At 59.2% G+C, this 19,935-nt stretch overlaps 5 protein-coding genes and 1 non-coding gene across 6 annotated transcripts in view; 2 read left to right on the top strand and 4 right to left on the bottom strand.

Moving 5' to 3' along the window:
* Positions 1 to 4: 4 nt before the first annotated feature.
* On the bottom strand, positions 5 to 1,355 carry LOC117646600 (L-xylulose reductase). The gene is made up of 5 exons (XM_034387650.1): positions 1,198 to 1,355; positions 825 to 1,092; positions 610 to 724; positions 300 to 507; positions 5 to 195 (listed from the first exon to the last, which is right to left on the bottom strand). The coding sequence occupies exons 1-5, from the start codon at positions 1,253 to 1,255 to the stop codon at positions 92 to 94; spliced, it is 753 nt and encodes a 250-aa protein (XP_034243541.1). The 5' UTR covers positions 1,256 to 1,355; the 3' UTR covers positions 5 to 91.
* Positions 1,356 to 1,669: 314 nt separating this feature from the next.
* Positions 1,670 to 4,145, bottom strand: LOC117646603 (FUN14 domain-containing protein 1). Its single transcript, XM_034387653.1, has 4 exons — positions 3,991 to 4,145; positions 3,502 to 3,666; positions 3,232 to 3,427; positions 1,670 to 2,602 (listed from the first exon to the last, which is right to left on the bottom strand). Exons 2-4 carry the CDS (start codon positions 3,654 to 3,656, stop codon positions 2,414 to 2,416), a joined length of 540 nt encoding a protein of 179 aa, XP_034243544.1. The 5' UTR covers positions 3,657 to 3,666; positions 3,991 to 4,145; the 3' UTR covers positions 1,670 to 2,413.
* Positions 4,146 to 4,161: 16 nt separating this feature from the next.
* LOC117646601 (GATA zinc finger domain-containing protein 1) lies at positions 4,162 to 5,526 on the top strand. The gene is made up of 4 exons (XM_034387651.1): positions 4,162 to 4,724; positions 4,809 to 4,868; positions 4,954 to 5,140; positions 5,216 to 5,526. Exons 1-4 carry the CDS (start codon positions 4,428 to 4,430, stop codon positions 5,383 to 5,385), a joined length of 714 nt encoding a protein of 237 aa, XP_034243542.1. The 5' UTR covers positions 4,162 to 4,427; the 3' UTR covers positions 5,386 to 5,526.
* LOC117646602 (peroxiredoxin-5, mitochondrial) lies at positions 5,520 to 6,772 on the bottom strand. Its single transcript, XM_034387652.1, has 4 exons — positions 6,567 to 6,772; positions 6,155 to 6,289; positions 5,942 to 6,073; positions 5,520 to 5,850 (listed from the first exon to the last, which is right to left on the bottom strand). Exons 1-4 carry the CDS (start codon positions 6,669 to 6,671, stop codon positions 5,659 to 5,661), a joined length of 564 nt encoding a protein of 187 aa, XP_034243543.1. The 5' UTR covers positions 6,672 to 6,772; the 3' UTR covers positions 5,520 to 5,658.
* Positions 6,773 to 7,927: 1,155 nt separating this feature from the next.
* The window catches only part of LOC117646061 (protein rhomboid), a 153,744-nt gene continuing 141,736 nt past the window's right edge, over positions 7,928 to 19,935 (top strand). The window contains exons 1-4 of the mRNA XM_034386725.1: positions 7,928 to 7,982; positions 11,065 to 12,341; positions 12,421 to 12,444; positions 12,926 to 13,090. Of these exons, the coding sequence (XP_034242616.1) occupies positions 7,943 to 7,982; positions 11,065 to 12,341; positions 12,421 to 12,444; positions 12,926 to 13,090 (1,506 nt within the window). The 5' untranslated portion in view covers positions 7,928 to 7,942. The remainder of the gene's footprint in view (positions 7,983 to 11,064; positions 12,342 to 12,420; positions 12,445 to 12,925; positions 13,091 to 19,935) is intronic.
* On the bottom strand, positions 12,517 to 12,589 carry Trnav-cac. The gene has a single exon. It is a non-coding gene; the product is annotated as a tRNA-Val (tRNA).

Below are 19,935 nucleotides of genomic sequence, written 5' to 3'. Positions count from 1 at the left end.
TACATTATTTCCCCTCCCTTAGAGAGATCAGAGAATTTTGTCTTCTCATCTTTATTTTATTATTAAATTTACACACCCACAACCTTACTCATTACGTTGAGAGGAATCCTCCATCCACAGGGAGGGTCACAGCGTTTATCATGGCAGCGTTGTCGCTAAGGAGGAACAGGATAGCATCCACCACCTCCTTGACTTCTGGAAACACGAGAGGGGGAAAACAAATGAACAGTAAAGCCTTTTATCAGAGACCGACAGCAGGAATGCTAATGGTCGACTACTGTACTCTGCACTGTACCGACCGGCGAATCGGCCGAGGGGGATCTTGGACATCATGGGGCCACCCTTGACGGGGTCCAGCCAGTGCATGCTCATGTCGGTGAGCACCACGGTGGGGTTGACGCAGTTGACGCGGATGTTGTGCTTGCCGAGCTCCAGGGCCATGACGCGCGACGCCATATCCACGCCGGCCTTGGAGGCGGCGTAGGCCGTGTGGCTAGCGAGGGCCGCCTGCAACAACAGGCAACAAACGTCAAGAGAAAAGGAAAAGGAGAAAGCGATTGATGAGTGACGGCTTCCCGAATCGCATCGATTGAGACGTGCGGTGCGTACCATGGAAGCCTGCGAGGAGACGTTGACGATGCTTCCCCCCTTGCCTCTCTTCACCATGCCCTGGGCGACGAGCTGGCTGACGTTGAGGACGCCGGACAGGTTCACGTCGAGGGTGCTGCAGAACAGGAGTTGCGTCAAAGGCGGGAACCCGTGGAGCGACTTCCCCCGAGTAACAAAGCGCTTGGGACTTCCCCGCCAGAACGCCAAGCCCTTACGTGTTAAGGCCCTCCTTAGTCATCTCCAGGAAGTTCTCGAGGCAGGCGACGCCGGCGTTGTTGACCAGCCCGTCGACGGGGCCCAGGTTGGCGAGGGCGGCGCGCGTGGCGTCCCAGTCGCCCAGGTCCACGGCGACGGTCTGCAGGGAGGCCTTGGCGGTCGCGCCCAGCTGGGCGGCGAGCGAGTCCAGGTGCGCCTGGGTGCGGGACACGGCCACCACCTGCGCCTTGGCCGCCACCAGGGCGATCACAAGGTCGCGCCCGATGCCTGCGATGCGGGGATGCTGCGTTTAGACGGTTTAGACGCGGTGCCACGCGTGCGTGGGCCTTGCCCCTTGGGCCGCGGCTTCAAACACCAGCACGTTTTACTCACCCCTGCCGGCGCCAGTGACGACGACGCGCTTGCCGGAGAAGTCGAATGATGTCGCCATGGTGCTCGACTCGGCGTCCGTGCGGCTCGACCGGTTGGGACAGAATGCGAGGGAGGACGCGAAGGAGGACCCGGCTGCTGCTGCTGCCCCGGGCGACGCGCTCTCTCTCTCACTCACTCTCTCTCTCTTGCCCAATCTCGCACTCGCGCCACTGCCCTCCCTCGGCCTTGCCTTGTTTGGCGGTCAAGTTGACGCTCCCTCTCCCTCTCAGCCCGCTCGGCTGCTTTTATCATGCCTCTCTCTCTTTCTCGCTTGGTCTTATCGGGACATCGTGTTTGGCCCCCGGTGCCGCATCCCGTCGGCAGCAGTTAATGCGTCCTCTCTAAACCGTCTCGGGTGTGGTGAGACACAGTCTCTTTTCTGGAGAGGATCATGATGAGGAAATGTGGGTGGGCCAAATAAGGACCAAACACCTCATCGGGTTTGCTTATTTTATTCTTAGAAAAAAAAACTACAACATAAAAGACTAGGCAAAATAAACAGCATTGTTGACATTTAAAAGTAAAGGTGGATCTAGAATAAACTTCCATGTTTGCACCTCAAGTGGTGGTGAGAAAAAAATTATATACAGTTGGTAAATGATTTACAGCTATATTAAATGTTGGTCCATTGATATGACAGTAAATAAAAATGCAAGCCAAAGAAAATTGAAACAGTCAAACCACAAAATAATAAAACAAAGGCAGAAGAGATTCTAAACATTGTGTAAAAATTAAAAAGTGCAGCATATTAACAAGGCATAGAGGAAATGGGAAGAATTGAATGCATTGTTAACTAACAATAGCATGAATTAGATGTCACAAGGATGTCAGCTTTTGGGGAAACTGAAAACAGTATATACTTAACACAAAAAAAATAACTAACTTATTTATGTCATAATTGGAATAGCACATTAGGATGTATTGAGGTCTTTCTTAACTGATCAAGATAACATGTATTCACACAAGAGAAAGAAAGAAAATCAAGTCTTTGTTGAGCTCACAATGCCCCAAAAACATTATTCTCTCCCAGCTAAGACTTAAGTATTAAATAAAAACATAGGGTTGATTTTGATAAATACTTAAAGAAAATACTGAGACAAAATATCCTTATCACCATGAAAGAGACAAGAGACAGCTAACTCTCCTGTGCTGTGAGTTGTTACACGAACATGGACTTCTAGCGACGGTGAATCACAAGAGAGATAGCAAGGCCCAAGAAAAAGCCAGTATGGAATATGTGGGACTTAGTAATTTCAAAAGATCCATCCTCCTTTGACAATGAATTCCACCAGCGACGGGCTTTGCGCTTGTTGTTACGAAGAGCATCTTCTGCCTTGTCCAGTTTGCGGTCAACAAATCTCTCCATCTGAAACACATGAAATTTTTGCCACATGAAGCACATTATAATAAGGTTACAAAAACATCAGCAAATGGTCCCTATTCACTATGAAGCTAAGGTTGAATCTTGTGGAATCATATCAGGATCGGACAGATTCTCTCATGATCCCAAATTATGTAATAAATACAATAATAATTTAATTATCTTCAAACAAAGTTATGGCTTTGGCTGCAGCAATATTCACCAAGGAAATTTTCCATCCTTTCAATACTAGTCAGCTACTGTTCATGTCCATCACCCAAAGCAACAGATATTGCAGACACAAAAATTAGTATTGAGAAGAGAGCACCCCTAAAGCTCTTACCTAAGTAACTAGAAATAACTAGAGGCCATCACTTGGTGAGGTAGAGCATCACATTTAAACATACATGTTACGATGTAGCCACACCAATGAGAAAGCCCCCAGCAAAGCCAGCAGCCAGGTAAGAATTCTTGGCGGCATACTCCTTTACCTATAGAGACAAATGTAAAGTATAGTCAAGATTCAACCTATGGGTCAAAACCCAGTCAAGTTCTGGGCTGTTCGAAAAGTTATGGAAGTTACCAGGCTCTACATTTTGAAATAAAAATTACGAAAGGTGTAAAACGTAGAATACCTTATCCATGAATCCTGGACCCTTGCCTGTGGCTTCCTTCTCAATTTTATCAGTAGCTTTGTCAACTTGACGGCATAATTTGTCCCAATTGATGTTAATGTAGCCTTTGTGTGCGGCCAACTGAAGAAGTAAAATACCACCCCCCGCAGCAACAGCGGCAACCTTTCCAACTTTCATGGCAAGATAACCAGTACACCTGGAACAAAAGTTTCAGTTAATAGATTGAATATCTAGAATGAGAAACAAAGTAATTGAAATTCTAAAACCTACCAGCCTGACGCAGTGCCAATTGCAATTTGCTGAGTGGCCGATGTTTTACCAACATCTTTAATGATTTTGTCAATGAAGCCCTTGGCTTCTTTCTTAACCTCATCCACACTAATGTCATCGACAGCTTCAGCTGCTTTAGCCCTGGGGATCGGCATGATTACAGTTCTGGAAGACAAAAGAACAAGACCAAGAGTAATGATGATGTCATGGACGTAGATCATGAGCTCATGAGCTGTTACGGGTCACTCCGGGTCACGCAAGCGATCAACACTCAAAGACTATTAAAAGTCAAAGTTGTAGGCAGTGAGATTCACTGTGGCAGTAACAGGAGAAACGCTACGCGAAACTGTTAAAAGGAAACCAAGCGAATCGATTGCGCAGAAGACACGGGCGACGGGCGCGTCGCGATGTGAAAGGTAAAGGGTACGAAGGCCTGTCAACGGAGTTACCTCGATGAGCAAGACAGATAAAATGATTGCGACAACTTACAGTGCTCGGCACAAATGAAGAGAAGACTGAGTGATTGATCTTCAAAGAAGAAGTTCGCTACAGCACGTCTTGTCTCCTGCTGCTGCCTCCTACGACGAGCAGACAAAAACAAAAACAAAGGACTCGAGGTTTCGTTCGCCTACCTGCAAATAAGCGATTTACCGTTATGCGCACTGCATGGGATCTTTGACAACGGGTGAAATCAGGGGTTTATTTATCCCTGTAGAAGCCTTTTTAACATTTTATCGGAATGTGTGGGAGTGTGGTTTCTTTTACCAATATGCGATCATGCTTTGAATCTATGAGATAAATTCCTGTGATGTTGATTTCATCATCACAGAAGATATTTTAGTGTATTTTAATTTGGGAATAGGTTGTGTGTGCTTATGAATCAGTGACAAATTTCAGTGCAGCTTGTCTAATTTGAAGCTTCAAACATGCCGTTTGGGCTGAAACCAAAATGCTTTCAATGCGAGAAGACAGATTCTTTTATGTGGAGAAAAACAGAAGATGGTTTTATCTGTAATGAATGTGTGGAACAGCAGCGAAACAACAAACTGAGATCCTGTCGTGACCAGTCTTCAAACAATAAGACTGCTTCAGACAATGATCCTAAGAGTGCAAGGAAAAGTACCCGCACCACAAGAAACTACAAAACAAGACTGAACCCCTTCGCCCTACCCAAACCATACACACCCAAAGGGAAAGGTCGCAGGATCATCTTCAAGAAAACTGTAAGTTAAGATGTCCCTTAACGATTCCTTTTCTTCTCAAGATACAGCAGTGCTCTGCATTAATTATTTGCTTCTATTTGGCAGCCTCAGAAGGCCCCAGGCGCTGTTACGTCTCCCGTCACCAGTAATTATGTGTTTCATAAGGTACTACTAACTTGTTAACTCTTATACTGAAGTAGGGGCTGTTTCTGTTGCATTCTGATTACCTTGTCAACTTCTTATCTTTTAGGGAAGCTACATTCAAGTTGGTGACATTGTTTCCTTACAAGATATTGAAGGTGGCATCTTTTATGCTCAAATAAGAGGTCTTCTCACTGATCAATATTGCGAGAAAAGTGCTGTAATTACGTGGCTGCTTCCAACCACCGCAAGCCCTGAGCCGGAGGAAGGCTTTGATCCTGCAACTTATGTTATAGGTAAGGGAGTTGTATACTCATGATTCACATATTTGCCTTTACATGCTTAATTTCACTGTTCACCCTTTGTTATAGGACCTGATGAAGACATCCCCAGAAAATTAGAATGTATGGAATTTGTTATGCATGCCCCATCAGACTATTATAAAGCCCGTAACACTCCCTATCCTCCTACAAATCCTCCAGAGACTAAAAATTCATTCATATGGATGAGGCTAAGTGTGAAAGCCCCAAAGCAAGACTGATTATGTATTTAAAATTTTTGCCTGTACCATTAACTTATTTTTAACTTATTCAATTTAACTAGTTCAAGTCAAAATGAAGTTACTTGTAAGCAACATTGATTTTTCTTGAGGGTGATAAAATAAAATAAAACTTGTAGGCTTTTTGGTCTATTTCAAATTTATTTAACACTGGTGTACATGCCTAAGTGACAGAATAAAGGAATTGTTTTAATTCTGAACTCTGTTTCATTTAAAATCAAACGTGAGAATGTTGAAAAGAACCTTAACTGTTGTTTAAACGGAGAGCTTGCTGGCCAGGGAGCATGACAAACCAGTGCCATCAGGCTCCACATTCAAAGATTTTACAACACCTGACTCCACCACCATCGAAAATCTCTTGGATCTGATACCACCAAGAGGAGGGAGATCTTGTTCCAGCCCTAACTCTTTGGTCAACTGGGCACTTGGATCAGCTAACATGCGCACCTGAAAAGCGAGGACATGACACAATAATGAGTACGCCAAATTTAGAGGATGACTTTCCAAACTGTCTATACAGAGGTGGCAAAACACTCACTTTGCCTTCAGTTTTGTGAGCTTGGGCCCAAGCATCCATGACAAATGCATCGTTTACAGAAATGCAAACAATTTCACTCACACCCTGAGATTTCAGTTTGTCAGCATCAGCAATATAACCTGGGAGATGAGTCTGAAAGAAAAATGACAATAAATAATCAAAAAGAGAAAATAAATAAATATAGGTAATTTATTTCATCCCTTTTGTAATTACCTTTGAGCATCCTGGGGTGAAGGCACCAGGTACACCAAAGACGACCACCTTCTTTCCATCACAAAGCGATGCGAAGTTCACTTTGTTGGCAGGCGACTTCTCATACAGATCAACGCTGGGCACCTTATCTCCAACCTGCACAAAACAAGGAGAGTGTTGAGAGAAAACACAGATATTCAGGGAAAAGAGGATCTTACAGCTTTCAAGCACAGAAAATACAATGTCATTCGACAGATGACGCAGACTTTGATCAACTAGGCCTTGAGCAAAAGGACATCTCCTAGAACGCCTGAACCCTGATCATGCAAGTCATATCATGCCACGCCGGTTCGGCAGAGATAAAAATCAATACACCTCCAGTCGCCGACTACCGACTGCATTTCCCTTAACCTGGTGCACGCGAAGTACTCACTTTGACAGGCATGTTGAGGAAATTTGTGGAATGTAGGGAGCGAGCACAGCCGTTGAGGACGTTCCGGCCAAGCGACGAACGGAATGCGGTCTGGATCGATTGCATTGGCGAGGCTTCTGTCTTATCCACGTACGATTCGATTCGTGTTTCCTTCGGTTCCAGTTACGACCTTGACCGCCCCCGTCTCGTCGTCGTGCCGCTACCGCTAGTACGATTCCCCCTCCCCTTCCCCTGCCTCTCCGCAGGCTAAGTTTCTCATACCCGGTGGAGTAGCCTCGCTGCATCCGCTCAGCACGCTCCGCACCGCAGCGTTTCGTGGCGGGGAAAAGAAGCTGATATAAACAGACTTGAATGGTCGGACGCATCCATGCGATTCTGCACTGCAAATTTTTCGAAACGGGTTTCCAACTCGCCGCGGGACGTTCAAAGCAGCGCAGTCTTCGCGCTTTGTGGTTACTCCCACTGAGATGGGGCCGAGGTTCAAGTTCGCAGTCGAAGTGCCTCACCTGTGCCGCTCGGCGCTCTGTCCTTTGCATCCGTGGGGCGCACAGTGGGCCAGAAACTGGCGGAGGCGGCCAAAACTCTAGACGCGTTTTGAGCTCCAGAGTCGCCAAACAGGACTCGAACCGAACGTGTGACCCCACCAATGGATTCCTCGTCCGGAGAGCAATCCATTGGTGGGATCACACGCTCGGTTCGAGTCCCATTTAGCGACTCTGGAGCTCAAAACGCGTTTAGAGTTTTGGTCGCCTCCGCCGGTTTCTGGCCCACTGTGGGGCGTCCCGGGAAGGCGCGAGAAAGACAGAGCGACGAAGCGACTCGGAATCGCCCTGCTAGAACGGCCCGCCAGGCCTAGCAGCAGGGAGCCCGCCCAGAGGGAGGGATGCAGCGAAGGGAAGGACCCACAGGCGCAGAGGCGGCGGGGTGTCGGGGTGGGGGCGGACGCTGGCCGCGGTGCATGACGGGGTGGCGACGCGGCGGCGGAGGGTTGCCGCCCTACCCGCGGTCCGCGGCGGCTCGCGGAGCTAGCGGAGCCGGTATCGACCCGTGCGCGTTGCGCTGCGCTACGCCGCGCCGGTCCTCTAGCCCTCGCCGGGCAGCCGGGCCCTGCAGGACCAAAACAGAAGTGCAGACGCACCGGGCCGCGCCGGTCCGGGCCAGGCACGCGCTCCGCGAGGCCAAGTCGTCGTCGTCGTCGAGTTCGTCGCGAACCGGGGCCCCGGAGCGTCCGAGTGCAGCGCGCCGTCGAGGAGTACCGCGTCGACCCGTTCGAACGCGTCGCGGGCCGCCGCGTGGAGTGGAGTACCAACCGGCGGGGTGTTGCGCCGTGCCGGTGCGCCTCGCGCCTGTCCGTGGATGGGAACTGAGTGACAGCCATGACGGACAGCGAGAACGACAGCGAGAAGGAGGCCGACGGTGAGTGGGTGGAGGGTGTGCAGTGCACGCCATGTGAGTGGGATGCACAGTGGGCCAGAAGACCGGCGGAGGCGGCCAAAATTCTAGACGCGCTTTGAGCTCCAGAGTCGCTAACCAGGCCTCGAACCGAACGTGTGACCCCACCAATGGATTGCTCTCCGAACGAGGAATCCATTGGTGGGGTCACACGTTCGGTTCGAGGCCTGTTGAGTGACTCTGGTCTGGAGCTCAAAACGCGTCTAGAGTTTTGGCCGCCTCCATCGGTCTTCTGGCCCACTGTGGGATGGGCCCTGCACTGGGCCCTGCACTGGGCAAAACGTGGGCGTGGAGGTTAGCGCGAGGCCCCCTGTGGGGTCGGTGGGGCCTGCTGCAGCGGCGTGGCCAGCATCAAGGGAGTCATTGCACGGGCCGCGAGGTGGACGCCCCGACGCCCCCTCAGTCTCAGTGTCAAGGCCGCCTCCGCCTCGCTGCGGGCCGGACCCGGCGCCGCGGTGTGCACCACCCCCACGGGCCCAGGCCCTGCAGCCCTACAGTCTGACGGGGGCCGTGCACGGGGGGCTTTCCGTCAGGTAGGTCAAGAAGTGGATCAGTCGTGCGGGATTCCGAAGAGCGGCGTGTCGCGCTGTCTCTGTCGCACCCACACGGCGGAGCCGCGGTGCTCCAGAGTGCGACAGAGACAGAGTAATGAAAGGACGTGTGTTTACGGCCGGTCCCAGGCGTGCACTCGAGGGGGTTCGAAGTAGCGGATAGCTCGTGGTGCAAGCGTGCACGCGGGGCGGCATGGTGTTGCGCAAAGCCCGTTGCGGCATCGCGGCGCGGGGCGGCGCGGGGCGGCGCGGGGTGGGGCGGCACTGGAGCGGCCGGGTGCACGTGCACCCCTTGCCGACGGCCGCCACGTCCTGCGGGGGTCGCAGCCAGCCCGCAGTCTGACTCAGAACCACTCAGAATTACGGTGCTTCGCGTCCCGCAGGGGTGCGAGAGAGACAGGGCGGCTGGAGGCTGGAGGGGCCCCTCCGGCAGCGCGGCGTGGGAGGCGAGGGGCTTTGTGCCGGCAGCCCGGCGCCAGCTAGCGCCAGCGAAAGGCTTTGCCCGCTCCCTGCCACCGCACCGCAGCCACACTGTGCGACACACAGCGAGTCTAACGTGGCGCTGGCGCGATGCGATGCGCGATCAATAGCGGGGCAATAGCCTGCCCTTACCCATTCCATCCCCGGGACCGACGCGGCACTCCGCCGGCGACTAGACCGCGGACGCATCACGTCGCATCGCGTCGCATCGCCCGGCGGCGCGGCGGATCAAAAATAGATCATCCCGGGAAAAACTCCGACTGACGGACGGCCCCGTTCTGACGTCGGTACACTCTCTGTAATGGCGCGGCGGTCAGAAGCCCGCGGAGGCCCTACATGTCTCTGTCGGACCTGTCGGCTGTGTTCCTGCGGGACTGCCGCCCGCGGGCCGTGGCCACTCCCCTCTTTCCGCTTTCTCTCTCTCTCTCTCTCTCTCTCTCTCTCTCTCTCTCTCTCTCTCTCTCTCTCTCTCTCTCTCTCTCTCTCTCTCTCTCTCTCTCTCTCTCTCTCGGGCCACTTTCCTAATTATGGACTACGACCCCCTGCACCCCTTTCGTCTGGCCGTCAACCCCGCTGCTGCTCGCCTGGACAGACACACTTGCGGTTGGTTACTTGGCCGGTACCGCGCCAGGTGGCACGGCAACGCGTCCGTCAATGCGTCTCTAAATGTTCTCGTGAGGCCTTACGTTCCCTCCACACGATGGACGGCTGTTGAGGACCATGTAAACAGCACTCGGTCTGGTTACCCAATCACGAAAGATTGTCTTTTCAAGCGTTCTGCCTGTCCATCCGAATCGCCCATACGCCAGCCTTTTCGAGTGGTCTTCCCGCCAGCTCACTTTAGCGAGAACGTACGCCGAGCGGTTCGAACCCGCCGCTTGACCCAGGAAGTGAGGGCGCAGGCGCGGCGCCCCTTGCTGCCTCCCCCTTGCCAGCCTTGCCTGTTGTGTTATGACAAAGACTCGATGAAGCGCGTTACATCACCGCGGACCCTTAGATGAGGGAAAGGCGGTCCGTCTCCTTCCGCGCGGCGCCGCGTTGCCACGTCTCGCCGCTGGCCTCGCGCGGCACTACGCGCAGCGAGCACAGCGCCTAGCCACCCCCGCGGACTGACTCCAGAGGGTCGCGCCTCGTCGCTGCATCTCTGTCGCACCCACGGGCGTCTCGTTGGGGTGCGAGAGGGACAGAATGGTGTTCGGGAGCAGGCGGCTGGCCTCGCCGCCCTCCCCTCGCAGGGTCGCAGTGCGGAGCCATGCGGAGCCATGCGGAGCCCGAGGGACGCGCGCCACGCCCTGCAGGCCCTGCACGCCGAGGCCGCGGCCTCCCCTCGGACACGTCCCCTCTCCCCACGGGCACGGTGTCGAAATGGGGAGGAAAGCGGCGGGGCGCAGTGGCAGCGTGTCACGGGCTGCAGGGCAAGCAGGCCGAACGGCCGTACCGACGGGCCGACAGCCCCCGGGGACCCATGTGTGATTACTGCCGCCCCGACACCTTGCCTGTCTCCCTGACTCCGAACCTCCGAACAGTGCGCCGCCGTCTCTCCCGCACCCCTGTGGAACGGGGCGAGTCGGAGAGAGAGAGAGAGAGAGAGAGAGAGAGAGAGAGAGAGAGAGAGAGAGAGAGAGAGAGAGAGAGAGAGAGAGAGAGAGAGAGAGAGAGAGTCGGCACTGTTCGGAACGAGCCTGCTGGGGGCCTTGCTAGATTGCCCTGTGCCCTGTGCTCTGTGATCTGTAACCCCGGGGAGGGGAGAGGGGTGTCGCAGTGCTGGCAGTCGCAGGCGCCGCGCGCCGTGAGGATATGCTGTCCCGTCGAGCAGGGCAGCGTCCGGGACTGCCTACCCAGCCTCCACCTTAAGGGGCAATGCGAGGGCACCCGGATGCTCGGACGCACCCCGTTGACGCCCACCCCATCAGACCACATCACCGCAGGTCGATGGTGGCCGCCTCGCCTACATGTTCGGACGAAGGGCTATATTTGACGCCAATCGACTGACTCTGTTTCTTGTTCCGCCGCAGGGATGCGCCTGTCGTGGCCCAGCGTGTACCTGCCGGGGGCGCCCAGCCTCCTGAAGGACACCAAGGACGGCTCCTCCCCGGAGGGCCAGAGTCCCAAGAGCCAGGCGCGGGGCGCGGCCGGCGGCACTCCCGTGCCCGCCAAGAGGACCCTGGTGGCGCACGCCGGGCACGCCGGGCAGGCGGTGGAGAGCACGGCCTTCCCCGAGACGGACCGCGGGCCGCCGACGCCCGCCCGGCGCAAGCGCCTCCCCGCGACCACCGCGTCGACCGCGGCCACCGCGAACGTCGCCGATGAGCCTTCCTACGTGTCCGAGGCAAGGCAGTGGCTCATGGAGACGGACATCGACGTGCAGTGGCGGCGCCTGTGGCGACCCGCTCCTCTGGAGACGGACCTGGACGCCGTGCTGGCCGGGCCGCCGCCGCCGCCGCGGTCCAACACGCTGCCTCCGCCATCGCGCAGACCCATGCAGGTCTTCCTGGAGACGGACCTGGACAAGGAGATCAGCCCCGCGGCGGCGGCGCGGGCCGCGGACCTCGCCAAGCGTACGTGCTCGTCGAAGGAGACGGACATCGACATGGCGCCGACGCCCAGCCCCAGCCCGCGCCGCTTCCGCACGCTGCCCCGCACCATGCACGCCACGCACATGCAGCGCTTCGAGACGGACGTGGACGAGGCCATGGGCTTCGTGAGGGCGTCCAGGCCGACCAGGCCCAGCCCGCTCGAGTCCTCGTTCGACACGGTGTGCTCCGACGCGCCCACGCCCCCGCGCCGCACGGTGGCCGGCACGCTGCCCAGGGGCAGCTCCACGGAGAGGACCTTCACGGAGACGGACCTGGACGAAGACACCACCGCCCCCGCTCGGCCCGCCCCGCCCCGCGTCCCCGCCGCCCTGCCGCCCCGCCCCGCCAGGCCGGAGATCATCCTGCGGCCCCCGCCGGCGCCGCGCTCCAGCGACCACCTGGTGGCGCCCGGGGGCGGCATTCCCGGGGGCGGCAGCAACGTCAACCTGGGCCTGCTCAACATCGGCCACGTCTCCTACCACATGGGCAGCGGCACCATGAGCGGCATGGGCAGCGGCCTGGGAAGCGGACCGGGAAGCCGGCTTGGAAGCGGACTCGGGAGCGGACTCGCCCTAGGCGCCAGTGCCAGCGCTCTCGGCAGCGGCATGGGGCTGGCCAACGGAGGCGTCTTCACCGTGGACAGCAACCGGGACACCAGCATGCTGGGGGACTCGGACGTGGACGAGTCGGAGCTGCGGAGAGTGCTGCTCAACGACGTAAGTCGCCTGCTCTGGGAATCACCTGTGTACTATCAACGATTCCACCAGTCTAATCTACTATTCTTTTCCATTGCAGAAATGGAGGCAGCTTTTCGACAAGGTAATTCAATCTTCTTTAGTGGCCACAACATCTCATGCCAGCACAGCGTGCGAGGAAAACGTACATAAAATGTGTTTCCGCCCGGGATCGAACCGGGGACCTTGTGCGTGTGAAGCACACGTGATAACCACTACACTACGGAAACAGCTGACAGCCGAGTCGCGGAGTATCGCTACGGTAGAGGCGCGCCAGCTGTGCAGCCTAGAGTCTCTGTCAAGCGGGGTATGCGCACCGCGGCGTGGTGGTTCAGGCTTCGGCCGCTAGGTGGCGCGACGTGCTCGTCGCGCGGCACCGCCTCCGCCCACCGGCCGGTGTCGTCTGCGTCTGCTCTGACAGCCCTGCCGCCTGTCCATTCCCGTTTCCTTGATTTTTGAACACCCCCATTCTATGACGGGGGCAAGATTTGTCGCACACTGACTGGAAACGTCCCCGTCTCATCACGAAAGCCGAGCGAGCGACTGAATTGTTCTTGTTCCCGCAGTACGATCCGGAGGGCTTCGGCGAGATCCCCTGGGAGGACTTCGAGCTGGTGCTGCGCGACCCCGAGTTCTGCAACCAGGTGCCGGCCAACAAGCAGCTCATCCTGGCCGAGAAGGCCGCCGAACGGAAGACGACGGCCATCACCTTCCAGGACTTCGTGAACGTGGTGAGTGCCGCGAGGCGCTCGGACGCCGTGCGCGACGGACTGGAAGATGACGCCCGGGTTCCTCCAGGTTCATGACCGTGAAGCCGTCTAAACGCCGCGCTTCGGAAATGAATGTCCAGTCATTACAACAAGTCCACACTTTGGCCGTTGCGCTGGCGTCCCCGAGTCCCTCCAGGAGGCCCTCCAGTCCATGGAGTCTCTCATGGTGTCAATCCGGAAATGAAGACGAGGGTGCCGAGTCTCGAGTCTGTGTGCAATCAGTGTGACAGCAGGGCGATTCCGAACCGTGCTTTCGTCGCTCTGTCTCTCTCGCGCCCAGGGGCACCCCATATAGGCGCGAGAGAGACAGAGCGAGTGTGACAGGGGCTGTCCGGCACCTCCGGCACCCCGATGGACGTCGTAATGACGCCGGAGTCTCTCACGGCCGCGCCGCGCCGCGACGCCGTCGCCTCAACCTCAACCCTTTCGCCTTGCCCCGCCCCTCTCCGCCCCTCCGCCCCCTCCCCTCGGGGCGACGCGAGCGCGCCTAACCTAACGTGTGTGAACTCAATTAAAGGGGGGGCTCTAATTTGTAGTGATACAGGTAATGAAATGCTGATAGGGAAAACGTTAAAAATGGTCTGGGGCGCGTCTTCTGTCTTCTCCCGCGCTATCGCCTTCCCATCGCCAACCCTTTGCTTCCGGCCGGGTAATTGAATCCCGGCGAGTCCGCAAGGCGGGGCGGGGCGGGGGGGGGCGGGCGGGGCGGGGCGGGGCGGGGCGTCCAGCAGCGCCTCGGGCCGGCCGGCCGGCGGAGGCCTTTTAGTGCAGCCGTCGCACGTCACGCGGAAAATGGACAGACGGGGCGACGGCGACATCAAGGCGGGCAGCCAGAGGATAGCCAATCCGCCACGTCGCATCCCCTGGGACGCCCCTGGAGTGCGAGAGAGACAGAGCGCCGCCGTGCCTCCACCGGCCGCGCACTTTGCACCGAACAATGTTGTCGCCATTTGCATGGCGGATGGCACAAGGCGCTCGCACTCTCGGGGCGCCTCGCCGCGCCGCGCAGGGGTGGGAGAGAGAGAGGAGCTCTCAGCCCGCTGGCCCGGCGGCGCCTCGGCGCGGCGTGTGGCGGTGGGAAAGGGGTGTGACCACACGGCGTGGCGGCGCGGCGGCGAGGAGGCGGATCGGGATAGGGAAGAGCGATCATTCAATTGTTTATGCGTCGCGCGTGCGTGTGTGTGCGTGAGGCAAAGTGGTCCATGCGACTGTCCCGGCGGCGGCATCCCGGACTCACCGTGGAGGTCGTGATGGGAACGACGCGGAGAAGGGGCGGAAAAAATGGTGGCGTAGGGCCTCGGTGGCCTCGGCGGCGGCCTCGGCGGTGTCCAAGGGGAGGCTCGGCGGCGGCCGTTCTCGGTTCTCACGGCGCTACTCTCCGGCCGGCGGTCGGCCCTGCCCGTGGCCGCCCTGGCCGGCGGGGTCCGCCACCCACGTCACCAGTCACCGCGAGATCCGATATCGGGCTGCTGCCGCGCTGCCGCTGCCCCTCACGTTCCCCACGTCGCCCTTTCGTTCCCGTCCATCCCGACTGAGCGTTTTTTGGTGGCGGGTTCGCTTTTTCGGTGCTTCTCCACCCGGGTCGTGCCGCCTGTCCTGCCCGGGGGCCCCGCTAGCCCCGCTGTGGGTACCGCGGGCCGCGGCCGCTCTCATGGTCCAGGGAGGTCTCGCTGTCCACCGCGGCGGCGTGGCGGTGTCCGACGGGGACGCGAGGAATGCCGGAATAGAGTTCCGAGGATGACAAATTGGACGAGCTCTCGTTTTCCCAGCCAAGCTGCTCTGCTCATCGACGCCTTTTCGTTTCGAACTTGTAACCGTCCGCCGTGTGCGTTCCTCGAGTCCGCACTTTGGTCGCGTTCGCGGACGGCCGATGCCTTGGCCGATGCGGGTCTCCAGCCCGACTCGCCATCGAGCGTCGCGTCGTCCACGACGGCCATTTGGCAGCGGGCTTGTAAAGCTTTGGCAGGCCGGCTGGCAGGCTCACTGAGCCGCAATGCTGCCGCATGGCTCTGGAGACGCTCCAGCAGACTGCCGGCCTGGGCGTCGACGTCCGCGACGTCCCCGGGCACGTCGCCTTTCGCGGCCTTTACCGCTGCCGAGCACCCCGACGGCATGCCGACGGCACGCGGAGTGCGAGAGAGACAGCGACGAGAGCGGTGCTCGGAATGAGCCCGCTAGCGTGCTCTGGTCGCCACAGGCTGATTGCGAACGCTGCTTCGTCACTCTGTCTCCCTCGCACCCCTACGGACCACCCCATGAGTGCGAGAGAGACAGAGCGACGAAAGCACTGTTCGGAATGAGTCTGCTGCAGCCCATGGCGGCCCAGCGCGGCCCAGCGCGGCCCAGCCTTGCCAGTCGACGGACCGTGGCGTTCACGGTCCCTGCGCTGCACACCGCGGAGCGCGGAGCGAAGAGCGCGGCCGGTGCGCGCACAGCACACCAAGCACACCCACCCAGCGCACCGGGGCGCCGGGCCACGGGCCCATGGGCCACGCCACTGCCAAGCGCGCCGGCAGCACTGCACTGCACTCAGGTGCATCCAGGGTCCTGGAGGCCCTGGAGGACATGCCGCTCTGGCGTTGATTGGACGCAGAGGCCGCCAAAAGTCAGACAGAAGCGCCATTTCTACACGTCCTACCCCGTTTGAACCAATTTTGAGGCCCAGCCACAATACTCCGCATTCGAGTCTCGGGCCGCAGGCGAGGCTCGAACTCACACACGCTGTCCTGTAAGTGCGGTGCGCTAACCGATTGCACCACCGGGGCTCGCTGTGTCTGACTCGGCGCGTCCGACGAGTATACCTTGTGTGCTTCCGCTTCCGGCGCCGCGGACAGACGGACGGACAGACGAGTGGCATCGGGGCGTTATCACCGCGCAGGGCACCGCCGGGCAAGTCCCATTGGGGCACGTGCCACCGGCGACGTTGAATAAAACATGACCGTGTCGCCGAGGGGCGGGGCGGGGCGTGCAGTGGCGTGGCGTGTGGCTGCGCGGCGCCAATCATCCAAAGTCAATGGCCCATTGCCCATTTGAGAGGTCACCGAGGAGCCATTGTCTCCCGCGCCCTCCACCCTAATCGGCCGCCTGTTTGTCGTCGCGACCCTCCCGACGCCCAGAGGTGTTGGAGGCCACGACGGCGTGCCGCCGACGGCATCCTCAGAGTAGACCGAGACTTAGCCTGCAACTGATTCAGAGAGTCCGTCTTCGTCGCTCTGTCTCTCTCTCGCTCCGATACGGGACGCCGCATGAGTGCGAGAGAGACAAAGGGACGAAAACGACTATCTGAATCAGGCTGCAGGCCTGCCCGGAGCGAGCCTGCGCGTCCTATCCCACACTGGCGTGCTGGCCGCGCGGGCGTGGAGAGTGTTTTTGGAGAGGTTTAATTTTTGTGCGTGTCTGCGGCTGCGGCGCTGCGGGGGAGGGGAGTCGAGTCAGGACGCGAAGGGGACAGGACAGGGGACGGGGAGTCAGAGACAGGTGTCGGTCCAGCCATCGGAACGGAACGCCATGCAACGCCATGCAGCGGCATGCAGCACGCAGGCGCGGCCCCCGTTTTCCCGGCAGCCCTTTTTATTTCTCTTCCAGTGGCGGCACACCGGCGGCACACCGGCGGCACACCGGCGGCACACTCGCAGACGGCGCTGGAGGCGACTGGAGGCGCAGCGCGCGGAAGGGCCGCGAGTTGCGCGGGGTCCTTCGCGGCGCCCCGGTTCCCGGTTGGCTGCCATCATCACCGCCAGGGCTTTTCCAGGGAAGTCCTTTGGGCCGGCCGGCCTGGCCTCCACGACGACACTCTCCCTCCCCCCAGCACCGCCAGCACCGCCAGCGAGCACTAGCTAGTCGCACCTGACAGTGTGTTGTTGGCAGCAGCAGCCCGTGACGACCTCACGCGCTGTGCCCCGGCCGCCCCGAAGAGGCCCGGCCGACCACCAGTCCCCTCTAGCGGCACTTATCAAACGCTAATGTCTATTAAAGGCGGCGCGCTGCGTCGTCGTGCGGCGGCCAGGCCGAGCGGGCGGAGCAGGCCGCAGACGCGGCACCACGGCGGTACAAAGTGCGACCCAAACGGCCCGGCACACAGTGGGCCAGAAACCGGCGGAGGCGGCCAAAATTCTAGACGCGTTTTGAGCTCCATAGTCGCTAAATAGGACTCGAACCGACCGTGTGACCCCACCAATGGATTGCTCTCCGGACGAGGAATCCATTGGTGGGGTCACACGTTCGGTTCGAGGCTTGCTTAGCGACTCTGGAGCTCAAAACGCGTCTAAAATTTTGGCCGCCTCCGCCGGTTTCTGGCCCACTGTGCGGCACCGCTTGGCGACCGCACCCTCTCTCTCGCAAGCCTAGGGGACGCTCCAGGAGTGTGAGAGAGATTCTTCGCACTCAGCTACTAGCCCGCAGGACTTCCCCGTCGGCGTTCTGGCGCGCTGTTCCAAATTGGAAGTCGTGGCGTTCGCAGGCCAGGACGGCCAGGACGTGCTCCGGGCGGCCTGCGTCGCGTCGCGGCGCGGCCGTTCGGGTTGGCCCGTTTAGGGGCATTAATCTAGCGCCTTGTCACCGTAACACCTGACAGTGTCTTGTTGTCAGCAGCCAGCCATGACGACCGCACGCATTCTCTTACTCTCTCACTCTGTCAGCCCGAAAGAGGCCGAAAGGATTGACGGCGGCCTCCGGGGAAGAGGTGTCGCCGCCGCGCCGCCAACGCCGCCCTGTCCCTCTCGCACCCCTGCCAGGCGCCCCGTGAGTGCGACTGGGACAGAGCGACGAAACGACTTCGAGGCCGCCGTGGCGCAATTCGTGCGTCCCCTCGCCGCGACGCGAACCCGCGCCGCCCGCCGCCCGCGCCGCCCGCGCCCGGGGCAGTAGTAATGATGAAGGATGTCGTTGGCGCTCCTGCCGCTGCAGCGACGCCCCCGGCCCAGCCCGACCCGGCCCGGCCCGGCCCGACCCCCGGTGACCCGCGCGGACGCTAGGTGCGGCGATCGAAGCTCGTCGTCATGGCCATCATCAGTCACGACGCCTCACGACACCTCACGACGCCCTGCAGTCATCATGGCGTCTTCATGACAGGAGCAACACATGGCACGGCCGGCGGTGGCGGCAGCGCGGCGGCCAAGGCGGCGGAAACAGGAAATCGCCGTGACTTTTCTTCGATGGGCCGCGCCATGGCGTCGCGTCCAAGGAGCCAATGGGGGTGACGCCTTATCCGTCTGCCTCGCACTCATTGGCGGACGAGTGACAAGGACAGAGCGTGCATGACGTCACGTGTGAACGATAACGGCACCGCTGCGCGCTCCTTTTGATCACGTTCAGGCAAAAACGGTTCAAAGAACGAATCCCGAAAGGTGTGTAGTTCCATTGCCCGGCTGACCCGTGGGGTCCTAAAGCAGCGTCCCGCCCCGCCCCGCCCCGCCCCGCCCCGCCCGCCCGCCCCGCCCCCCCCCGGGCCCCGCCCCGCCCCGCCCCGCCACGCCCCGCCCCGCGCCTTTCGTCGCGCCGCGCCCGCCTTTCTGTGGAGCGCTCCCGACAAGGTAAATAAAGAAGCGGCCCTTCCCTCCCCTTTCCTTTCCGCGTCTGGGAAAACGAGTGAAACGAGTAAAACATGCCCAATGAACGGATAAAAGTGTAAAATGGGGATTTATATGAGGCGCAATTAGGCCCCTCGGAGACTTGCCGGGCCGGGGCCTTGCTGGAGACGCCCGCTACCTTACAATCAATTGGTCGCGCACCCTCGGCCCTCGCTTCGCCGCGCTTCACGCCGCGCCGCCGTGCCGCCGCGCCGCCCGGGTCAGACGCTTGTCTCGTCCTCCGGATTTCAATTTGGGCCGTTTGGGTGGTAGGTTTACCGTAGCGGTTTATCGCGGTGGACATCTCGTCGGCCACATGGCGCGGGGCGTGGCGGGGCGTGGCGCTCACGGAGGTGGCGCGGGGCCCGTAAGTCACCCGGCGTTTGTCAGGCTGTTGTGACGGCCGGCTTCTATTTAGGCCCTCCCAAAGAAACGCCGCGTGGCGCGACTCCGACCGCAACGCCGCCGTGTGGTCACTCAATAACAAGGGGACGGGGCGTCGGCCGTCGGGGTGCGCACAGCGTTCCGTCTCTCTCGCTGCCGCGCGGCGCGCCGTGAGTCCGAGAGAGACAGAGCGATGTGCGGAATGCTCCCGCAGCCCACGGGGTGGCTCAGGGACTGGCTCAGGGAGGATCGAGGACTCGTAGATCCGCGGGGGGCTAAGCCGAAGCCCGCCGGCTGTGTCCGCGCCCTGTCCGCGGCGTGGCCGGAGAACGTGGAATCCACCCCGACGGCGGCAGGGGCGGCGCCCCAACTCAAGGGTGCGTCCACCACGCGGCTAAACCTTGTGGCGCTGTGCGGCGTAGCCAGGCGTAGCGCCCTGCGGTTTGCGGTGAGAGGGAGGGATCGGAGCGAAGGATTGGTGGTCCTCCAGGGGTAAGCCGATACTCCTCTGGCCATGGACACCTCTGGATTATACCCTGCAGTGCCTCGCCCCGCCACGCCCCGCCGGCCGCCACGCCACGGGCTGCGAGGAACGCCCCAGGAACGCCCCAGGAACGCCCCAGGAACGCCCCAGGAACGCCCCAGGAACGCCCCAGGAACGCCCAGCAAACGCCTCCAAATGCAGGCCTTGGTCTTCGCCTTCTTCGCCGCTCGCAGCCAAAACGAGGCCGGCACTTTTTATTTTCACCCCGTCTCCGCGTAAAAAGTTATTTAAAAATAATAATAATGAGGCGCGCTCTCTGGACATATGAAAGTGCCGCGCTTTCAAGTCCAAGTCTGAGGACGGCGAGCGGC

The sequence above is a fragment of the Thrips palmi genome, unplaced genomic scaffold (assembly GCF_012932325.1).
Source record: "Thrips palmi isolate BJ-2018 unplaced genomic scaffold, TpBJ-2018v1 HiC_scaffold_19, whole genome shotgun sequence".
NCBI classification, from domain to species: domain Eukaryota; kingdom Metazoa; phylum Arthropoda; class Insecta; order Thysanoptera; family Thripidae; genus Thrips; species Thrips palmi.
The sequence above is the reverse complement of the archived record's forward strand: the minus strand, read 5'-3'. Positions and strand labels throughout refer to the sequence as shown.

What these genes read in the sequence shown, in the direction of transcription:
- LOC117646600 (XM_034387650.1), bottom strand. Translation starts at nt 1,255, where the DNA reads ATGGCGACATCATTCGACTTCTCCGGCAAGCGCGTCGTCGTCACTGGC. An exon ending in CGTCACTGGCGCCGGCAGGG is followed by an intron (nt 1,093 to 1,197) that starts GTGAGTAAAACG and finishes CCCGCATCGCAG; the next exon opens with GCATCGGGCGCGACCTTGTG. An exon ending in TCTCCTCGCAGGCTTCCATG is followed by an intron (nt 508 to 609) that starts GTACGCACCGCA and finishes CTGTTGTTGCAG; the next exon opens with GCGGCCCTCGCTAGCCACAC.
- LOC117646603 (XM_034387653.1), bottom strand. Translation starts at nt 3,656, where the DNA reads ATGCCGATCCCCAGGGCTAAAGCAGCTGAAGCTGTCGATGACATTAGT. An exon ending in ATTGGCACTGCGTCAGGCTG is followed by an intron (nt 3,428 to 3,501) that starts GTAGGTTTTAGA and finishes CTTTTGTTCCAG; the next exon opens with GTGTACTGGTTATCTTGCCA. An exon ending in GTCCAGGATTCATGGATAAG is followed by an intron (nt 2,603 to 3,231) that starts GTATTCTACGTT and finishes CATGTGTTTCAG; the next exon opens with ATGGAGAGATTTGTTGACCG.
- LOC117646601 (XM_034387651.1), top strand. Translation starts at nt 4,428, where the DNA reads ATGCCGTTTGGGCTGAAACCAAAATGCTTTCAATGCGAGAAGACAGAT. An exon ending in GGATCATCTTCAAGAAAACT is followed by an intron (nt 4,725 to 4,808) that starts GTAAGTTAAGAT and finishes TCTATTTGGCAG; the next exon opens with CCTCAGAAGGCCCCAGGCGC. An exon ending in TCCTGCAACTTATGTTATAG is followed by an intron (nt 5,141 to 5,215) that starts GTAAGGGAGTTG and finishes CCTTTGTTATAG; the next exon opens with GACCTGATGAAGACATCCCC.
- LOC117646602 (XM_034387652.1), bottom strand. Translation starts at nt 6,671, where the DNA reads ATGCAATCGATCCAGACCGCATTCCGTTCGTCGCTTGGCCGGAACGTC. An exon ending in TCCTCAACATGCCTGTCAAA is followed by an intron (nt 6,290 to 6,566) that starts GTGAGTACTTCG and finishes TGTTTTGTGCAG; the next exon opens with GTTGGAGATAAGGTGCCCAG. An exon ending in CTCACAAAACTGAAGGCAAA is followed by an intron (nt 5,851 to 5,941) that starts GTGAGTGTTTTG and finishes CTCGCTTTTCAG; the next exon opens with GTGCGCATGTTAGCTGATCC.